The sequence below is a fragment of the Artemia sp. Qi Xiang Cuo genome, chromosome 6 (genome assembly GCF_049724085.1).
Source record: "Artemia sp. Qi Xiang Cuo chromosome 6, ASM4972408v1, whole genome shotgun sequence".
NCBI classification, from domain to species: domain Eukaryota; kingdom Metazoa; phylum Arthropoda; class Branchiopoda; order Anostraca; family Artemiidae; genus Artemia; species Artemia sp. Qi Xiang Cuo.
Window position 1 is genome coordinate 49,194,207 of NC_142799.1, and position 17,311 is coordinate 49,211,517.

The 17,311-nt window shown below is 35.2% G+C and overlaps 1 protein-coding gene across 1 annotated transcript in view; it reads right to left on the reverse strand.

Moving 5' to 3' along the window:
• The window catches only part of LOC148951321 (E3 ubiquitin-protein ligase HECW1-like), a 186,453-nt gene that overhangs the window by 75,759 nt on the left and 93,383 nt on the right, over positions 1 to 17,311 (reverse strand). Inside the window, exons 10-11 of the mRNA XM_089090804.1 lie at positions 14,532 to 14,630; positions 8,653 to 8,842 (exon numbers count right to left, since the gene is read on the reverse strand). Coding sequence (XP_088946930.1) covers positions 8,653 to 8,842; positions 14,532 to 14,630 — 289 coding nt within the window. The remainder of the gene's footprint in view (positions 1 to 8,652; positions 8,843 to 14,531; positions 14,631 to 17,311) is intronic.

Here is a 17,311-nt window from a genome sequence, read left to right on the forward strand (position 1 = left end):
TCACGTTATTTAATAAAGACCATGTACCAACGTTTATCGTCTATCTTTGGAATTTACGTAAACCATCACATCTGCCACTATAAAAGAGCACAAAGACAGAACCTAAAGAGAGGTTTACAGAGTGGTGGCAATCGGTTAAGATTAGTGGAGCATATATCACTAGGGGAAAACCTCCGAGTGACATTTGAGTGACCGTTATAAGTATTTAGGACATCTTACGCTAAATACTGGCAACATATTGAAGAGCTATTTCGCCCGCTACCAAAATTGCTTGTGATATTGAGCCGCAAATACTACAAAAGACTGATAAAAAGGCATCGAAATGTTACGAGGTATTGAACTTTTTTCTATTCAAAGCGCCTTCTTGAGAAACATTTTCTTTTAAATGAACATTTTTAAATAGGCTGTTACACAATGCCCAATATGGATTTCCTCACGATAGCTTCTACATACTAATTCAAATTTCTACAACTGAGAGTCTCCGGTTGATTTCTACCTTCACTTAGCCATTCTACGTTTGGTTTTTTTTTTTACCTGATTTTATACAGTTGACGTGTGATCTACATTTGACAGTTTCCAAACAAAATTTAACATTTTGAATTCGATAATCGAAAATTAATTCTCAATTGTGACTCCATTTGACGCTAGTGATTTAATTGAGACCAACTGCAATTAGATGTAAGACAGACGACCTTTCGTAAGTGATTTAGCACGACTAAACAACCCAGTAAATTTTATTAGACCCTTCTTGTTAAAGGTGAAGTTTATTGCCCAAAATCTGTCGTCCGTAATTAAAGAGCTGTGTTTAAAACAAATATTTAAATTTTTAGAATAACTGCTTTTCAAATTTTAATCTCAATATGTCAGTTTTTATTCCTATTCTCGATCCGGCGGAAACTGGATATAACAAAAAGGTTGCTTTTGATTTTGTAAAACAGTGGAGGGGAGATGGCATATTTCCACCTCTTTTATTTGACTCAAATGATCCTGATTTCGATCAAGATGAACTTTATGATTACCTTCAAAAGATCAAGACATGGGTACCAACAAACCCTCCAACTCCCCTGAGCACCACCCCAATTAATCCTCCAATAGAACAGCCTCAACAGTCCCAAGTAATAGGATCGCTAATTGACCCTTTTTTTAGTAATAACGCCACTCACAAAGTCAGAAAGTGGAAAAATAATTAAGTTTGTTACAAAGTTACAAAAATTGAGTTTGTTGCAAAGTTAAAAAAAAAAATTTCAGTTGTTGTTAAATTGGTCTGATTCAAGAGCTTTGCGCCATTTTTGGCCCATGGTTTGTTTCGCTCCTTTTTTGGGAATCTGGATCCCACGATTATAAATTTGTCAAGTTTAAAAGGTGGATTACTTGTAGTATATACTCCAGGCAAAATAGTAGGCAAAATGGTTGCAGGGTTTGTAGGCGTGGCTCAATTTAAGGAAAAGGGTATATCTATTCTATAGAAGGATGCAAAGATTAGGAAGGTCATTTAGGGTGTCCTTAGAAGCCAGGGATGATGGTGTAGTTCTTGGAAGATTTGCTCTAAATTTATTCAAGGAGTGGATCAGACCGTCCTACAAACGGTATTTGTTAGAGAATAGTATAGAATTTGTTTTTGTTTAGGTGATGCGTATAAGGTTGCAATACAATATGAACAGATAGAACAGATAGTGGGGAAAGGAGACACGTCTTCTTTTTCCGATGAATTTCTTTCTGCGCTGACGAGGGTGAAATTTGGACTCAATGATAATGAGAAGGCACTGCGAGATGGTACTGATTCCTCGCAGGGCGGTTTGGCTACCCAGGAAAAGGGAACTGGTTTTGAAGTCCCGTGGGATGGTACTGATGCCTCACGGGATGGGTTTTTTGTTGCACTGCGAGATGGTACTGATGCCTCGCAGGGGGGTTTGGCTACCCAGGAAAAGGAAGCTGGTTTTAATGTCCCGTGGGATGGTCCTGATGCCTCACGGGATGGTTTTTTTTTTGTTGCACAGAGAGATGGTACTGATTCCTCGCAGGGCGTTTTGGCTACCCAGGAAAAGGGAGCTGGTTTTAAGGTCCCGTGGGATGGTACCGATGCCTCATGGGTTGTTTTTTTTTTGTTGCACTGCGAGATGTTACTGATTCCACTCAGGGGGGTTTGGCTAACCAGGGACAGGGAGCTTGCTTCTAGTTCACGAGTGATGGTACTCATGCCTCACGGGTTTGTTTTTTTTGTTGCACTGCGAGATGGTACTGATGCCTCGCAGGGCGGTTTGGCTACCCAGGGAGAGGGAGCTGGTTGTAATATCTCGCGAGATGAGGTTGATGCCTCACGGGATGGCTTTAATGCGTAGCGCTAATAGTTATGTAGAGATATCAACAGTAGTACTGCCATTTGTCAAACCACAAGTTAGTAGAGCAAAACCAAATAGGTCAAAACCGAGGCGTTCCATAGCAATAAAACCCCGAGGATTTTATTGGGAATAATATATTAACGTCATTGCTGCATGGTATGATTTTTAGAGTTTGCAATTTCATTTATTTGTCGCTGGTATTTTCAGGATTAATTAGCCTTTCCCGGTCATTCCTTTTGCCCTAATTCAAAGTTTATACATAATCCCAACTTTCCTTGTCCTCATCAAATTCAGGGGTATGGGGAACAAGTCTATTTTAAAGTATACAAAGAAAAATGAAGTGTTAAAATATCGAGTTTCCGACTACTGTTATTGGTGTGGTTCGTTTATACTATATAAATTTTTACTTATGCAAGTATTGTGTAGTGTTTATATTATGTAATTCTTTACTAGTTTATGCTGAAGAATGTTAGTAGGTGAGAAGTGAATAATTTGTGAAGGGTGTTGAATGTTTTGAATTCAATTAAAGTTTGAGGGTTTAATGAGAAGGGGATGAGCCAAATTTGGGAAATTTAACTTAAAACAGGGGGGAGAATCTGTAAAGTATTTGGAACGTAAATTCGAGAAGGCTTTTCCGGCGTCTCGTTTCTTAGATATTTGGCCATGTATATGTCAACGAGAACAGTCCAGGGGGGCTGTTGGGACTAAAGCTAGTCGTGGGAAAGGGGTCCGTTCCCAGGCATGGTTGAACAACCAATAGCTGGAACTTCCGTTCCAGGAAAGTTACATTCTTGGCTGAGTTCTAAAGGCAGTCCATCTTTCGCCTCCGTCGTAGCTAGTTGTTCTTGTGCTACCTTATTTTCTCTATGTGCATTCTCACGTTATTTAATAAAGACCATGCACCAACGTTTATCGTCTATCTTTGGAATTTACGTAAACCATCACATCTGCCAATATAAAAGGGCATATAGAAAGAACTTAAAAAGAGGTTTACAAAGGTATCAAACAACAATTGGGTGGCATAACCCAGATTTGGCCATGAACGAGGTCCACAGCACTAGTCAAAGAGCAGATCCAGCATTTCGGTGTCATGCGCAACAGAAGCAGTAATGTAAACGAAAAGCAAATTGATTTCCAAAAGATAAACTTGAGCGACAAAGTTTTTCTGTTTCAGGCTTTTTTGTCATACCACTGAGCAAGAACATTTGAAATTACAGTGATGACAGTGGACAAGCGTGATTCTGAAACGTAGGCACTTTGAGAGACGGAGGTGAATTTATTAATTGTTTTCCACAGGAACTGTCTACGGATTGTTTTCGGGATCCTTAAAACTAACCGTATATAAAAAAAATAAGCTGTACGAAAAATGTAGTTCTATCCCTCTTTCTAGGGCGTCCTATTGAGATAGTTCTATCCCTAATGAAAGAAAGGTTGAGATGAATAGGACATATTCTGTGGATGAAGGATGGCAGATTGCCATAAATCGTACTTTTCGGTCCGCCATCTAGAACCAAAGGAAAAGCAGGTCGTCTCTGAGCTGGGTGGGAGGATGTCGTAAGGAAGGATTTAAGAAAAAATTGAACTTATTGGAAGAGTGTAGAGAGAGACTTGAAATAGACTGGGTTGGGGGAGGAACGTGCATAACTGTGTTGGCCTCAGGCGGCGTGGTGCTGCAGTAATTTGTTAGTAGTAGTAGTAGTAGTAGTTTTTCTGGAACATTGGCCTAGAGTCTCAATGACTTCACAATAAATTTCAACTTCGACATTTGGTCAAGCAACAGGGACCAAACATCGCAACAAAACTAAGTTCCCACGACAATTTGCATAAATGGTAGCACACAGGATAGGTCTGGTGAACTCCCCTGAAATTAATACAATACCCTTAAACACATGCCAGGATTTACCAATAGGCCCACTACACCCAGGCCTAGGTATGCTCAATGTCAGGGGCGCAATAAGTTATCACCGAGCAATTTTTGCTAGATGCACTCCGCCGCCACGCTGCCTGTTCACAGAAAAGTGATTTTAAAGCAATACAGGAATTTCGTGGCCACTTATAAACTGTCATGTGTCCCCCAAGAATGGCAGCTGAGAGTTCGGTATCACCTCTCTCTTTCATTACTCTTGGCTTATCAATTCCCTTCTGTTCAGTGCTTCCACTATCCCCGAATATTGGGAATTTCCCCGAAAATCTCGCAAAAACAGAGTAGCAGAAACGTTTAGGCCTAGAAGGGTCAGAGCTTTAAATCCGGCCCTGCCTAAACAGCAAAAAGAGAGAAAAAATAACAGCAGTTGGTGGCAGACTTCATTGAGTTCTTGAGTGTATTTCAACATGTTCCGAATTTTCATCATTTTTTCGCGGAAAAAAATATTCAGACGAGAAGAATCCCAGGCTGTTATGAAAATAAATTATTCATGATTCGTCATCTATATATCGGGTCTTGCATGTTAACAGAAATGGAGAATTCATTAAGACAAAAACAATAATGTATGACAGATAAAGGAGCCACTAAAAGAGCTAGAAAGAACTCGTGAAATATAGAACCATTTCTCTACTTTAGATCCACGGGTCTTCGTTTCCGATCTCATTTCTAAGGGGATTGATTCACCACAAAACATCACATTCTAGCCACTAGACTTTTGGGAACCATCTCAAAAAATAGGTCAAATAAATTAGTCGACCTTTCAAGAAACTAATCACAAAAAATTGGTAAACAAGTCTCAAGGAAATATCCAGGCCAAGCATTAAGGAATTGCAAACATTAAGTTATTTCCATACCGCAATGAAATACGACCGCTAGCTCTCACGCCTCTGTTGGCAAAAATGGGAGTCAATCTTTCTTTAGTTTAGGTCGTGGACGGAAAAGATGATTAAGAGGGTCTTAAAAATGTTTTAATTTCCTGCTTGCGACGATGATTTAAGCTTTTGTCAACTGTCATACCAAGTATTCCCTCAACTTAATTTCTTTTTTCGTTTCTTTCTTCAAGAGACAAAAGTATAACACAACGCTAATGTTGACACTTGAAATCTTTTAAACTTTTTTTGAATCTTTAATCCATGAGTGAATACAAAGGAAGAGAGGAAAAAGTAATTGCATTTTTTACAGCTTACAAAAAGTCGCTGTAATTTAACATTAAATGTTATAATTTAAGATTAAAGTCGTAGTAAACCAAACTCTTGCATTTCTTTTTTACGGGATTGTGACGAGTCGAACATCACCTATATTCTGTAGAGACAAAAACACGAGGGAATTTTCAAGACGAAAAATTTCTGCTTCCCTGAGGCTCATTTCAAAGCACCAATTACCGCTTCAATGGTTCTTGCATAAGTAGAGGCGTCAATTGGGAGGGGGGGGGTAGGGGGACATGTTCAATCTAGTTTCTTTGTCTATCCTCTTATTCTCATTGAATGTTTTTTTTTGCATTTTCACTGAAAAAAATGAAAAAAAGACAAAATTGATTATAATTCTTGACTTACAGAATAGAACTACATTCTATTTCTTCCTCAAGGTATAGCTTGAAAACAAAGATAGTGTTTAAGATAAAGCAAGGTAAAGGGCCAATTTTATAAGAGAACCCTTGGTTTGCTATATAATGCGTTTTTCGCGCCAATCTATGTCATTTTTGACACCCCTTAGAAAATCTTCCTCAATATCCACGTCGAGTGAGTGCTTAAAAGTTAAAGTTATCAATAATTGTGTTATTTTGTGAGCGTCCTTTTTGTTTTCTGTTGTTTTTTTTTCCACACTCCTCTTGGTGTCTTATTATTATGTACAGGGGATAAATAATAAATTATTATTTTGATTATTGTTATATAATCGGTGAAAAGCAAAAATCTTTTTTTCCGTTCTTTATTTTGATGCAAAAATGACTTCAAAGTCATGAAAATAAATTCGTCACTTTAGTAGTCGGTCTATAGTTCAAGATTTACTATGAATGAGTCGTAAGTGCAAGGATATGTCTAAGAAAAATTTGAATTTCGAACTAGAATTACTAGGCTACACTAAGGTCCGTACAGTTTTTCACCTCTTCTGAATTGTTAAGAAAAAGATGCATATAAGAGGTTTCCGCTGTCAATTGGTGATATATTTTTCCTACTAATCGAAGTACTCCTGTCCATTCCCCTTGACAGTCAATAGCGTTTTGGATACTCAGCAATTCTTCCGTGTTCCCGTCTTTTTCCCATAGTCATTACGGATGCGGACCCTTTATTCCGCTCTTGGAGAGAAAATGAAGAAAAAATAGTTGTCAGGAAAAAATCCACAAAATCCGATATTTCCAGATTCATTAGGTAATTGTTCCCTTTTCGTGGCCGTGTCAAATACACACTGATTAAAACCAAAATCTTGTCACTGCTAATAGCCAATTATCGCCTTTTTAGAAAGCAGCTACGAGCTCTTCTTCCTTGTTTTCTAAGTAAGTGCTTTTAATTGACTTTCCTTCCCTTCTTCTACAGTAATACTTACAAAAGAAATAAACAACATTATAATATATAGTATACTTTGAAATAATAGCCAAGAATTATTTTCAATACAAAGTCTATCTAAGGGCATTCCCATGAGTGGGGGTGTATATCTCTCCCAGATATGACCCATTTTTAAAAAGGAAAAACTGTAAAACATAATTTTTCAAAAACTACATATTTTTCCTAAGATACTCAGAATTCTGATCAAGTATATTTTCCACCAAATCCCCCCTCCATCAGCCCCCAATTTAAATAATGAGAGAAGTTTTTACGCGTTTTTTTTATTGTCCTTGGAGAATTTTCAAAGCAGAAGTTCTCCATGTGTGGCGTAATTTTCAAGAACAGGTAAATGATTTTCAATGAGCAGGTCAAGAATGTTTGGGTAAGTTTAAGGTCTTTTAGACTCCTTACGGGCGAAAAGACTTGAGGTTTTTTTCTCCGAGCATTCTATATATAATGTGCGTGGGAAGGGCGAGTAGGTTGAGGTAGGTCCTCAACCTATTGAAAATTATTAAAATAGTTTGAAACAAAGTCTCAAAGCGTAGATTGTTAGTCACATTTGAAAAATCTTTGCTTACATTTTTTTTCTATTTTTGGTATATATATATATATATATATATATATATATATATATATATATATATATATATATATATATACACCAAAACTATATATTTTGGATATGATACAAGGGGGTATCTAACTTTCTTCTTCTGGAATGAGTTATTGTGCTTCTAATGCTCATGTATTTGGGCGTATTTGCAGAGACGCATTTATTTGAGAAAAAGTAGGTGACCACCGTAATAAATGGGAGGAAAAATACTTCAGCACCTCAAACATTGATTTATTGGATTTCATGTACTATATAGCAAGAAACCATATTATTCAGTTGCATGCGGCAATATTTAAATACTTTTTTTTTAAACTGAAAAATTAAATTACTACATACCAAGGAGCCATAGTATTCAGCTGCATGCGACAATATTTAAATACTTACTTTCCAAAACTGAAAAATTAAATTACTATATACCAAGGAGACATATATTTCAGTTGCGTGCGGCAATATTTAAATACTTTTTTTTTCAAAGCTGAAAAATTAAATTACTATATACCAAGGAGCCATATTATTCAATTGCATGCGGCAATATTTAAATACTTTTTTTTTCCAAAACTGAAAAACTAAATTGCTATATACCAAGGAGCCATATTATTCAGTTGCATGCGGCAATGTTTAAATACTTCTTTTTCCAAAACTGGAAAATTAAATTTTTATACCCCAATTTTTCAGTTTGTTCAGTGGAATAAAAGACTAGGTTGCAGACTAGACTCGCAGGCGAGAGATATCCCCTTCCACCCCTCTGTATGTACAGGTATATTCGGAATATATTTAAATGTGTTTTGAAAATTTTCTTAGACAGAAAATAAATTTCGACAAATCAGGCACAGGCATCTGGAATTCAAAAATATCTTTTTTAACAATAAAAGTCAGGCCTTATAAAATAAATTTATTTTCAGGGATTAACAATTTGTAGAATAAGAAACAAAAATTAGTTCTTTATTAAATTTTTTCATGTTAAGAAAAGACTGGTCTTATGAAAAGCATCGAACCGTTGTTTTCACTTCTATGTAAACTTGTGAAAATGTTAAGTTTTTTTCCAAAATTTTATCTCGGAAATTAAAAAATAAAGTGAGCTATAATGCTTGTTTTCCCATTCACTGATCTCTTTTTTCTGGAAGATTTTCAAACAATATTTACTAATAATATTACAATATTTACTAATATTATTGTGTTTTCCTTGAATTTTATCGACGAAATCCCATTGAAGAAAAAGCAAATAAACGACAATACCTTTTTGTTCTTTTCGGTGACTGAAATATTTTTTCCATTAGCTTTAAGCTCTCTTTCAAAATGTTTGCCGCCAATTTCTTCTGTAACGCAAAATGTCAAATCGAGGTTAGTAATGGTGTTCTCTTTTAACCAGGTAACACTTTGGTAGAACTCAGGATCTACCGATTCCAAATCACTTAGGCACAGAGATCTGAAAATAACATAAAAATATATATAAAACAAAATAAAGGATTCAGCGCAAAATTTTAGTTCAACCTCCCTTGGCCCCCTCTGAAATCCAAAGCGTACAGAAATTCCAATAAATAACCGAGTTAAACTCAAAACGAATAGAAACTAAAATGAGTAGGGCTGACAACCCCAATGCCTTCTCAAGAAAAGAACATATTTTGCACTTCACTGAAAAAAACAACAACAAATGAACGTGGATCAACAGTTTGACATACATATGCTGATATTTTTTCCTTAGAATCTTAATAATTTTTTATTCGTCAAAGTTAAAAAAGTGAAAACGTTTAGAAAGTATTTGTTTCATAGGCAGCACAATAGCGCTGCCTAAATAAAGAACGATGTTGGCACAATTTTTTTTTTTTTTTTCATACCCGGGCACTTCGTATCGAAGGAGATGTCGTAGAAACTTCGAAAAGGGCTCATTCGATTGTAAATTAGAGTGGCTAGCGTCCTTTTTAATAGTCGAAAGTGATTGGAGGGCAACTAACCCCCCACGCCCAGCATTCCCCCAAACACATCCAATCAAAATTTTGAAATAGAAATTTTGTTCAGCGTAGTTGATTTCCAGATAGAAAATATGTTTTTGAGGAGGACACTCCCCCACAACCATCAGGGCAAGGGCTTTAAGTTATGCCCTGAGGGCATATAAGAACGATGTTGGCACACTGTATTATTTATTATTTTTTTTCCTTTGGAGCAGGGCACTTCGTATCGAAGAAGTTGTCGTAGAAACTTCAAAAAGGGCTCATTCAATTGGAAATTGGAGCGGCTTGTTCCCTTTTTAATAGTCGAAAGTGATTGGAAAGCAACTAACACCCCTTCCAAGCCCACCATTTCCCAAAACACATCCAATTAAATTTTGAAATAGCCATTTTGTTGATCGTAGTTGATTTCCAGATAAAAATTATGTTTTTGAGGAGGAAACTCCCCCACAGCCTTCAGGGCAAGGGTTGTAAGTTATGCCCTGGGGGCATATAACGTTTTTATAGAAGGCGTTGTCGTAGAAACTTCAAAAAAGGCTCATTCGATTGGAAATTCAAAGGGCTAGTGCCCTTTTTAATAGTCAAAAGTGATTAAAGGGCAACTAACCCGCCTCTCACGTCCACCTTTTCCCCAAACATGTCCAATCAAAATTTTGAAATTTTAAGACATTTTATTCAACGTAGTTATAAGTTCTGTAAATTAGGTCCTTGAGGATGACAACCCCCTCACAGCCCCTAGGGCAAGGGTTGTAAGTTATGCCCATGGGGCATATAGGGTTTTTATAGAACGTGTTGTCGTAGAAACTTCAAAAAGGGCTCATTCGATTGGAAATTAAAATGGCTAGTACCCTTTTTAATAGTCGAAAGTAATTGGAAGGCAACTAACACCCTTTCCACGCCCACCATTTCCCCAAACATATCCAATCAAAATTTTGAGATAATTATTGTGTTCCAGGCAGTTTAAAGTTCAGGAAATTATACCTTCGAGTAGGACACTCCCCCCACAGTGTTCAAGGCAAGGGTTATATTTTATGTCCTGGGGGCATATATGTCTTTATTGAAATCTTTGTCATAAAAACTTGAAGAAGAGCTCACTCAATTGGAAATTCAAAAGGCTAGTGCCTTTTTTCATAGTTTAAAGTAATTTGAGGGCAACTAACTGCCCTCTCTCGCCCACGTTTTCTCCAAACACATCCAGCGTAAATTTTTAGACAGCCATTTTGTTCAGCATAGTTGCTATCCAGATAAAAATATGTTTTTGACGAGGCCAGTCCGCCACAACCATCAAGACAAGGGTTGTAAGTTATGCCATTGGGGGCATGTGATGTTTTTATAGAACGCGTTGTCGTAGAAACTTTTAAAAGGGTTCATTCGATTGGAAATTGAAATGGATGGCTCCCTTTTTAATAGTCGAAAGTGTTTGGAGGGCAACTAACCCCGTTTCACGCCCACCATTTCCCCAAACACATCCAATCATAATTTTGAGATATCCATTTTGTTCAGCGTAGTTGATTTAAATATAGATAATATGTTTTTGACGAGTCAACTCCCCAACAGACTTAGAGAAAGGGGTTGCAAGCTATACCTTTGGGGCATATAAGGTTTTTATAGAACGCGTTGTCGTAGAAACTTCAAAAAGGGTTCATTCGATTGGAAATTGAAATGGCTGGCGCCCTTTTTAATAGTCGAAAGTGTTTGGAGGGCAACTAACCCCGTTTCACGCCCACCTTTTCCCCAAACACATCCAATCAAAATTTTGAGATAGCCATTTTGTTAGTCTACGAAAGTACAAATGAATGTGCATTGTCAGTTTAATATACATATACTGATATTTAGTAATCAAAATGTTAATATTATTTGATTTATTAAAGTTATAAAAGTAAAAAAAAAAATAATTTTTTCAGTAAAGTGCAAATTATCTCCTGGCCTAGGGAAGGCATAGCGGTTTTGAGCACAACTTGTGTTAATTTCTGCTCGTTTTGAGTTTGACTCGGTTATTTATTGTAATTTCTGTTCGTTTTGGGTTTCATTTATTTATTGATGCTGATTTGCGGTAGTTTCACGTTTCGTAGATTATTTTATTTTATTTTTGCTCATTTTTGTTTATTAGAGTTCTTTACTTTTCTTTGAAAAATTTATTTTGTGGAAAAAATTTTTTAATCAATTCAATAAAGGGCAAATTATGTTCTGGTCTTTATTTCTTATGTTCTTTATGTTCTGGTCTTGTGTTCTTTATTTCTGCTCATTTTTGGTTTAATGGAGTTCTTTGATCTTCTGGAGTTCTTCAGTTCTAATGGAGTTCTTTTGGTTTAATGGAGTTATTTTGCAGAAAAAGTTTTTAAATCATTTTCTGTTCTTTTTTCATTAGCATAGAAAAAGAAAATAATATTTTATATCTTTTCGGTTTTTATGTCTCTTTCGTTATTAAGCTACAAAAACGTCTTCGTTTTTGAGGAATATAGAAACAAATCCTATATTTCCGTCACAGTTCAAAACAATCCAATTTTCCTATTGAATTGCAGAAAGCAATGGTATAACATGAAAAACTATCAACCATTATCTTCTTTAAAGGGCCCCTAAATTGACCACTTATTTAAAAAGTAATTGAAACAGGACATACTAGATTTGCAATAGTTAAATTTGGGTAAGACTGTTTAAGAAGACTTACAACGAACATACGAAAATAAAGTTAATTCAACCATCAAACATGCAAGATAGGACAGTTCTAATTTGAATAATGATTTTGCGAGTCAATGACGCTTTTTTTTTTTTTTTTTTTTTTTTTTTTTTTTTTTTTTTTAATAGAATGTAATTAAATTTTTGTGCATATACCCTTTTCAATATATAATAAGTAGCGTCAAAGTAAATATTTACCAAAATAAACTAAAATTGGGAGTGATTTAAGGATCATCCACTAGCAATATCAACGCAAAATTTAACATATTTTATATGTTAAATATAACAGATTATTGTTAAATATAACAACATTTAAGGATCATACACTAACAACATAACAATAATCAAATTTAAGTACTGAAAAAGTGCAGTCGATAAAAGCAAGACTAAAATGGACCATAATATCTTTATAGCTTCTCTGTCGGGAGATTAAAAATCTGAACCCGTTGGTTTTTTTAAAAAAATAGGTATTTCTTATGAATTTTTTGACAGTATTGTAGCAAAGAATGTCAGTTTCTTAAGTATAATTTAAGCTTCGGGGGCAGTCGCTGCAAAGAACGGCTTTTAAATATCTAGACCAAAAAATCTAGATTTTCTTGACTTAAAATATTTGATCTTATACGGCAAGATATTTAACATAACCGCACAAGAAATCTTAATAACCAGACAGAAAATTTCCGATTTTCTGCAATTATTTCTTTTTTATGATTTCTTCCATATTTATACTTAAATATCCAGATTTTTAAACTTTGGTTATTAAAATTATAATAATCATTATTATATTATTACCCACACTATACAACAGTATAATACGTGGATTAACGCATAGATAAAACAGTAAAAATAGAAATAGAAAACAATAAACACAGCGAACAACAAATATAAGCTAATAAAAAAATATAAAAAAAGGAGAAAAAACAAACATAAAAGGAGGGAGAAAGAAAAAAAAACTAAAAACTTATAGACCTTAATTAGGCGTTAATGTGGAGAAATACAGATGCAAGCTGTGTTTGAGAACTTTCTGTGCATTAATTCAAGTTTACCTGCAAAATCTGTAAATCTAAGTCAATCTAAGCAGATCGTACAGTATTTACTTACAGCATGTGATAACTCGTGGCAGGAATACAGCTTTTTTGAACCAACAGTTGGGCGAGTAAGGGTCTACGTCCTCTGAACAACAAATGGTTAATTATGTAACTCAAATACTTAGGTAAATAGCTTTTACTATTTTAAATCCAACAAAATAAATAACGTCAAATGAAAAAACATCTCCAGACTAAAAGTGCGTATGCAAGCATTTTACAAGTTTCTCCCAGAAGCTTCATGTTCCTTAAATGTATGACCCCTTAAAACAGTTCTATGATGTACCCGTGCCCCACTAGCATTCGAGAAACAAAGGACATCAGTGCAACCTATGCAGAAAAAGTCATTTTCCTTGTAGTTCATGCCAGGGAACTTTGAGTTTTCTGTATACAGTTTTCAAGCATGGAAATTCCAATTCTGCATTTTTTGTTTCGATCAAACACAATTTCGAGGGCTTTTAGACTATTTTTTTGAAATTACGACTAACCGAGATAACAGTTACGATACCGGTATCAGCTACAAATAACAATTTTTCTCATTAGCCGATTTTTTCGTTTTTTCGTGCTTCGTTCTTTGCTAGGTTGCAGCTACGGCTGCTACCATGATGGTTTGGAAAACTGTCATAATTTTATTGCAGGAATTTTGCCAAACCCAGAAACATAGATTGTCAGCTTAGAGTTATATAGTACAAGGAGGATACGAAAGAACGAACCTTGTACATCACTATACAGTTTTTGAGAACTCGAACAGAAAGAAAATTTGGTCTTCATTTTCTCTTTTCTAAGCACTTATAAATACGGCAAAGTGGCCTACACTCGAAAATAGCAGACTCTGTGAAACAAGGCAAGATGTTAGACACAAAATTAATCCTCACGCTGGGCAAAGATCAATTTTCTAAACAATTAGCAAGTTGTATTTGTTTCTGAAATCCTAACAGGATTCTAAGAAAGTAATTAAACTACATTCCATAAATTTACAAAATACTTTTCCCAGGTTAGGATAGGAGAGAGAGAGAGATGTCATCTTTCACTGTGAAAGCCTTCTCCCTATGGGAATTTGTTTCAAGCAAGGCTTATTAGAAGAGACATAGTATGCCGTATAATTCATTTACAGGTCCAGGAAAAGGGGATTGGTTCAGAAAGGAATTTATAGGAAGGACAGGGATCATCATATATTTTGACAAATTAATTGCATTCCTCTAAGACTCAAAATCCTTATTTTCGACCTTTTCCTGCTACAATTTGCTGCATGATTCCTTTTCCCCTGGGGAGGGGGGGGTAAAACTTATAATTTCAAAATAAACATTCAGTTTCCGGTGAAACAGGTAAAACAACAACACATAATTTCTAGTCCGACAAATAAGTAATTTTATCAAAAACATGTAAACTATTAATAAAACTAAACTCTTACAAGCAGAGAAGCTCTTTGTAGAAGGGTCGAGTAAAGAAGACGTCTAGGAGATACTGGTGAACCAAAGCAAGACCCAGAACACGGCCACAAAATCGAAACCTGAAAATTTCATTAGTTACTTGTTATTTTGAAAACAAAAACAAAAATGGGCACAAAATACCCAAAGGTAGAAACTTCACAAAGGTTTAGAAAAAGCATGAACAGGGCATTAACTTATTAGTTTTCTTTATGCCGTTTACAAGAAAGAAAAATATATTTTTGGACAGAAATAAAAGTTGATAAAAATGTTAGTATAAAGGATATCATAGCTTCAAACATTGTGTTCAGTTCTAAAATCAAAAAAATCTTAGCTATTCCTACTGTAGGCTTCATCGTGCTTGCATTCATAATTCAAAAACATGAAAAAATGGGCACAAGTCTCCGAGCTAGAAACTTCACACAGGTTTAGAAAAAGGGGAAGAGTTTTCTTTATGCCATTTACAGGAAAGAAAATCAATTTCTATGTAGAAACGAAATTTAACCACAACAAAATTAGAGTAAAGGATATTATCGCTTCAAAAATGTGTCATTTAAAAAAAAAGTCGTAGATACTCCCAATGTAGGTTTCAACGCGCTTGTCATCATATTTCGACAAGCAAGATTGCTTGCGATTTGCTTTGGAGGCAGAATTATAGCATCAAAGATTACAAGGATTAGCCCAATAAAACTGCATAGGCAAGTGTCTGGATAATAATCATTAACGCTAGAAATAATCGGATAAAGGTAAGGCAACTGACGCTATATCTGTGGTTCTGCCCAACTGTTTCCATTAAAACGCACATGATGGATGTTATTATTTGTAAATCAATAAATAACTCTTTAATCTTCACGATAGCACACACAAAAAAACATGCTAGCATCGGATTGTCAATTATATGTTAGTATACTCATTGACAACAGACTTAAAATAACCTCAGGAATTAAAATTACGTCCAAAGTAAGGTACAAATGAAGACAAGCAACGGTCAGTCGAAATAACAGGTGACAGGCTTAGGTTTTGAAGACCAAGAATTCGAGTAAACTGTCTTTTACAATTTATCTGACACTTAATCAGAAAAAAAGAATATATCGGTAAGTTTTAAACGACAGACATTTAAAGTCAGATTTATCGTCTGGTCATATTTTTCTCTTTTTTTAAGGGTCGGTAGAAATAATATCTTGAGACAATCTTCGTAAGTAACATACTGGCCTCCTAAAATAATTGTGCACACTCGCTTTTGGCTACCCTCGAAATTTTCAATTTATGTCGAGCTGAGGCCAGGGTGCTACACGGAGCAAGTATGTTCCACATTTGGCATAATATAACTGTAGAAATTGCAACTTAGCTGCTTGGAGGAATCACGAATCGACAGAACGCAGCAAACGATCAAGCCAAATATCCAGTGGTAGATCCAGGGGGAGGGCGAGGGGGGCACCCCCCTAACGTAGACAAAATTAGTGTAATTTACTTAATTAACACAAGTTTGCGTTAATTAAACTTGCTCCTAACGCAAGCATATCGACTCAACCTCTTTTGCCCCCCCCCCCCAAAAAAGAAAATCCTGGATCTGCCCCTGCAAATACCATGAGATAGGTTAGATGTCTGTTGTTATATATGGTAGATTGCATCCGCCTGGGGAAGTTGGGGTTAATCCAATCTGTTACTTGACACACTGAAAAACACTCATATCATACAAATTTGAAAAACTTATTCAAGCATCAGCTTCAATGTAATTTTCAGTGTCAAAGCCTTCTCCATTTTGAAGCTTGTCTAACGTCAGGTTTACCAGAGGAGACATCGAATAATAAGCTATCAAAAAACTGAATATTGAAGAATTTTTTAAGCTCCTTTGATTCAAATCTTCAGAGAGCACTATATCTTGGAAATTGATCTAGGAAGCTGAAAAAGAAGTCTACACATCCGGACCATCTTTTAGTTTTGTGTTTTTTTTTCATTTATTAAGCTTGAATTTACATAAGCATCAGCAATAAAGCAAATAATAACAATAAAGTCTCTTAGATAACAGGTGTGTTGTTTCCATAACCATCACATGGCATTTACAGCTTACATTTGTGATTACTGAAAACGGTTTTAATTACTGAAACCAGCGGGAAAAAATTATAGTGCCGTATTTTGTACAAAACATTTAAAGGCGAACTGGCCTACCATGACGAAACAAAGAAAAAAATCCAGAGTATACAAACCGGTTTTATGGGCCGTGTGAAGAAAAAGAAGAAAAACAATGAAACGAACATTTTGCCTGTATTATATAAGGCGTCTTAAGCGTAAAATAAAAACAAAAAAGCGCACAATTTAAATCTAAAAAGAAAAGAATATATATAAAAATAAAAATAGAGCAACCAAAACAATTGTATATCAACCAAAACAATGTTATATCAACCAAAACAACCAACCAAAACAATTGTATATACACCAAAACAATCAAAACAATTGTATATCAACCAAAACAACCAACCAAAACAATTGTATATCAACCAAAACAATCAAAACAATTGTATATCAATCAAAACAATTGTATATACACCAAAACAATCAAAACAATTGTATATCAACCAAAACAACCAACCAAAACAATTGTATATCAACCAAAACAATCAAAACAATTGTATATCAATCAAAACAATTGTATATCAACCAAAACAATCAAAAAAATGTTATATCAACCAAAACAACCAACCAAAACAATTGTATATACACCAAAAACAATCAAAACAATTGTATATCAACCAAAACAACCAAC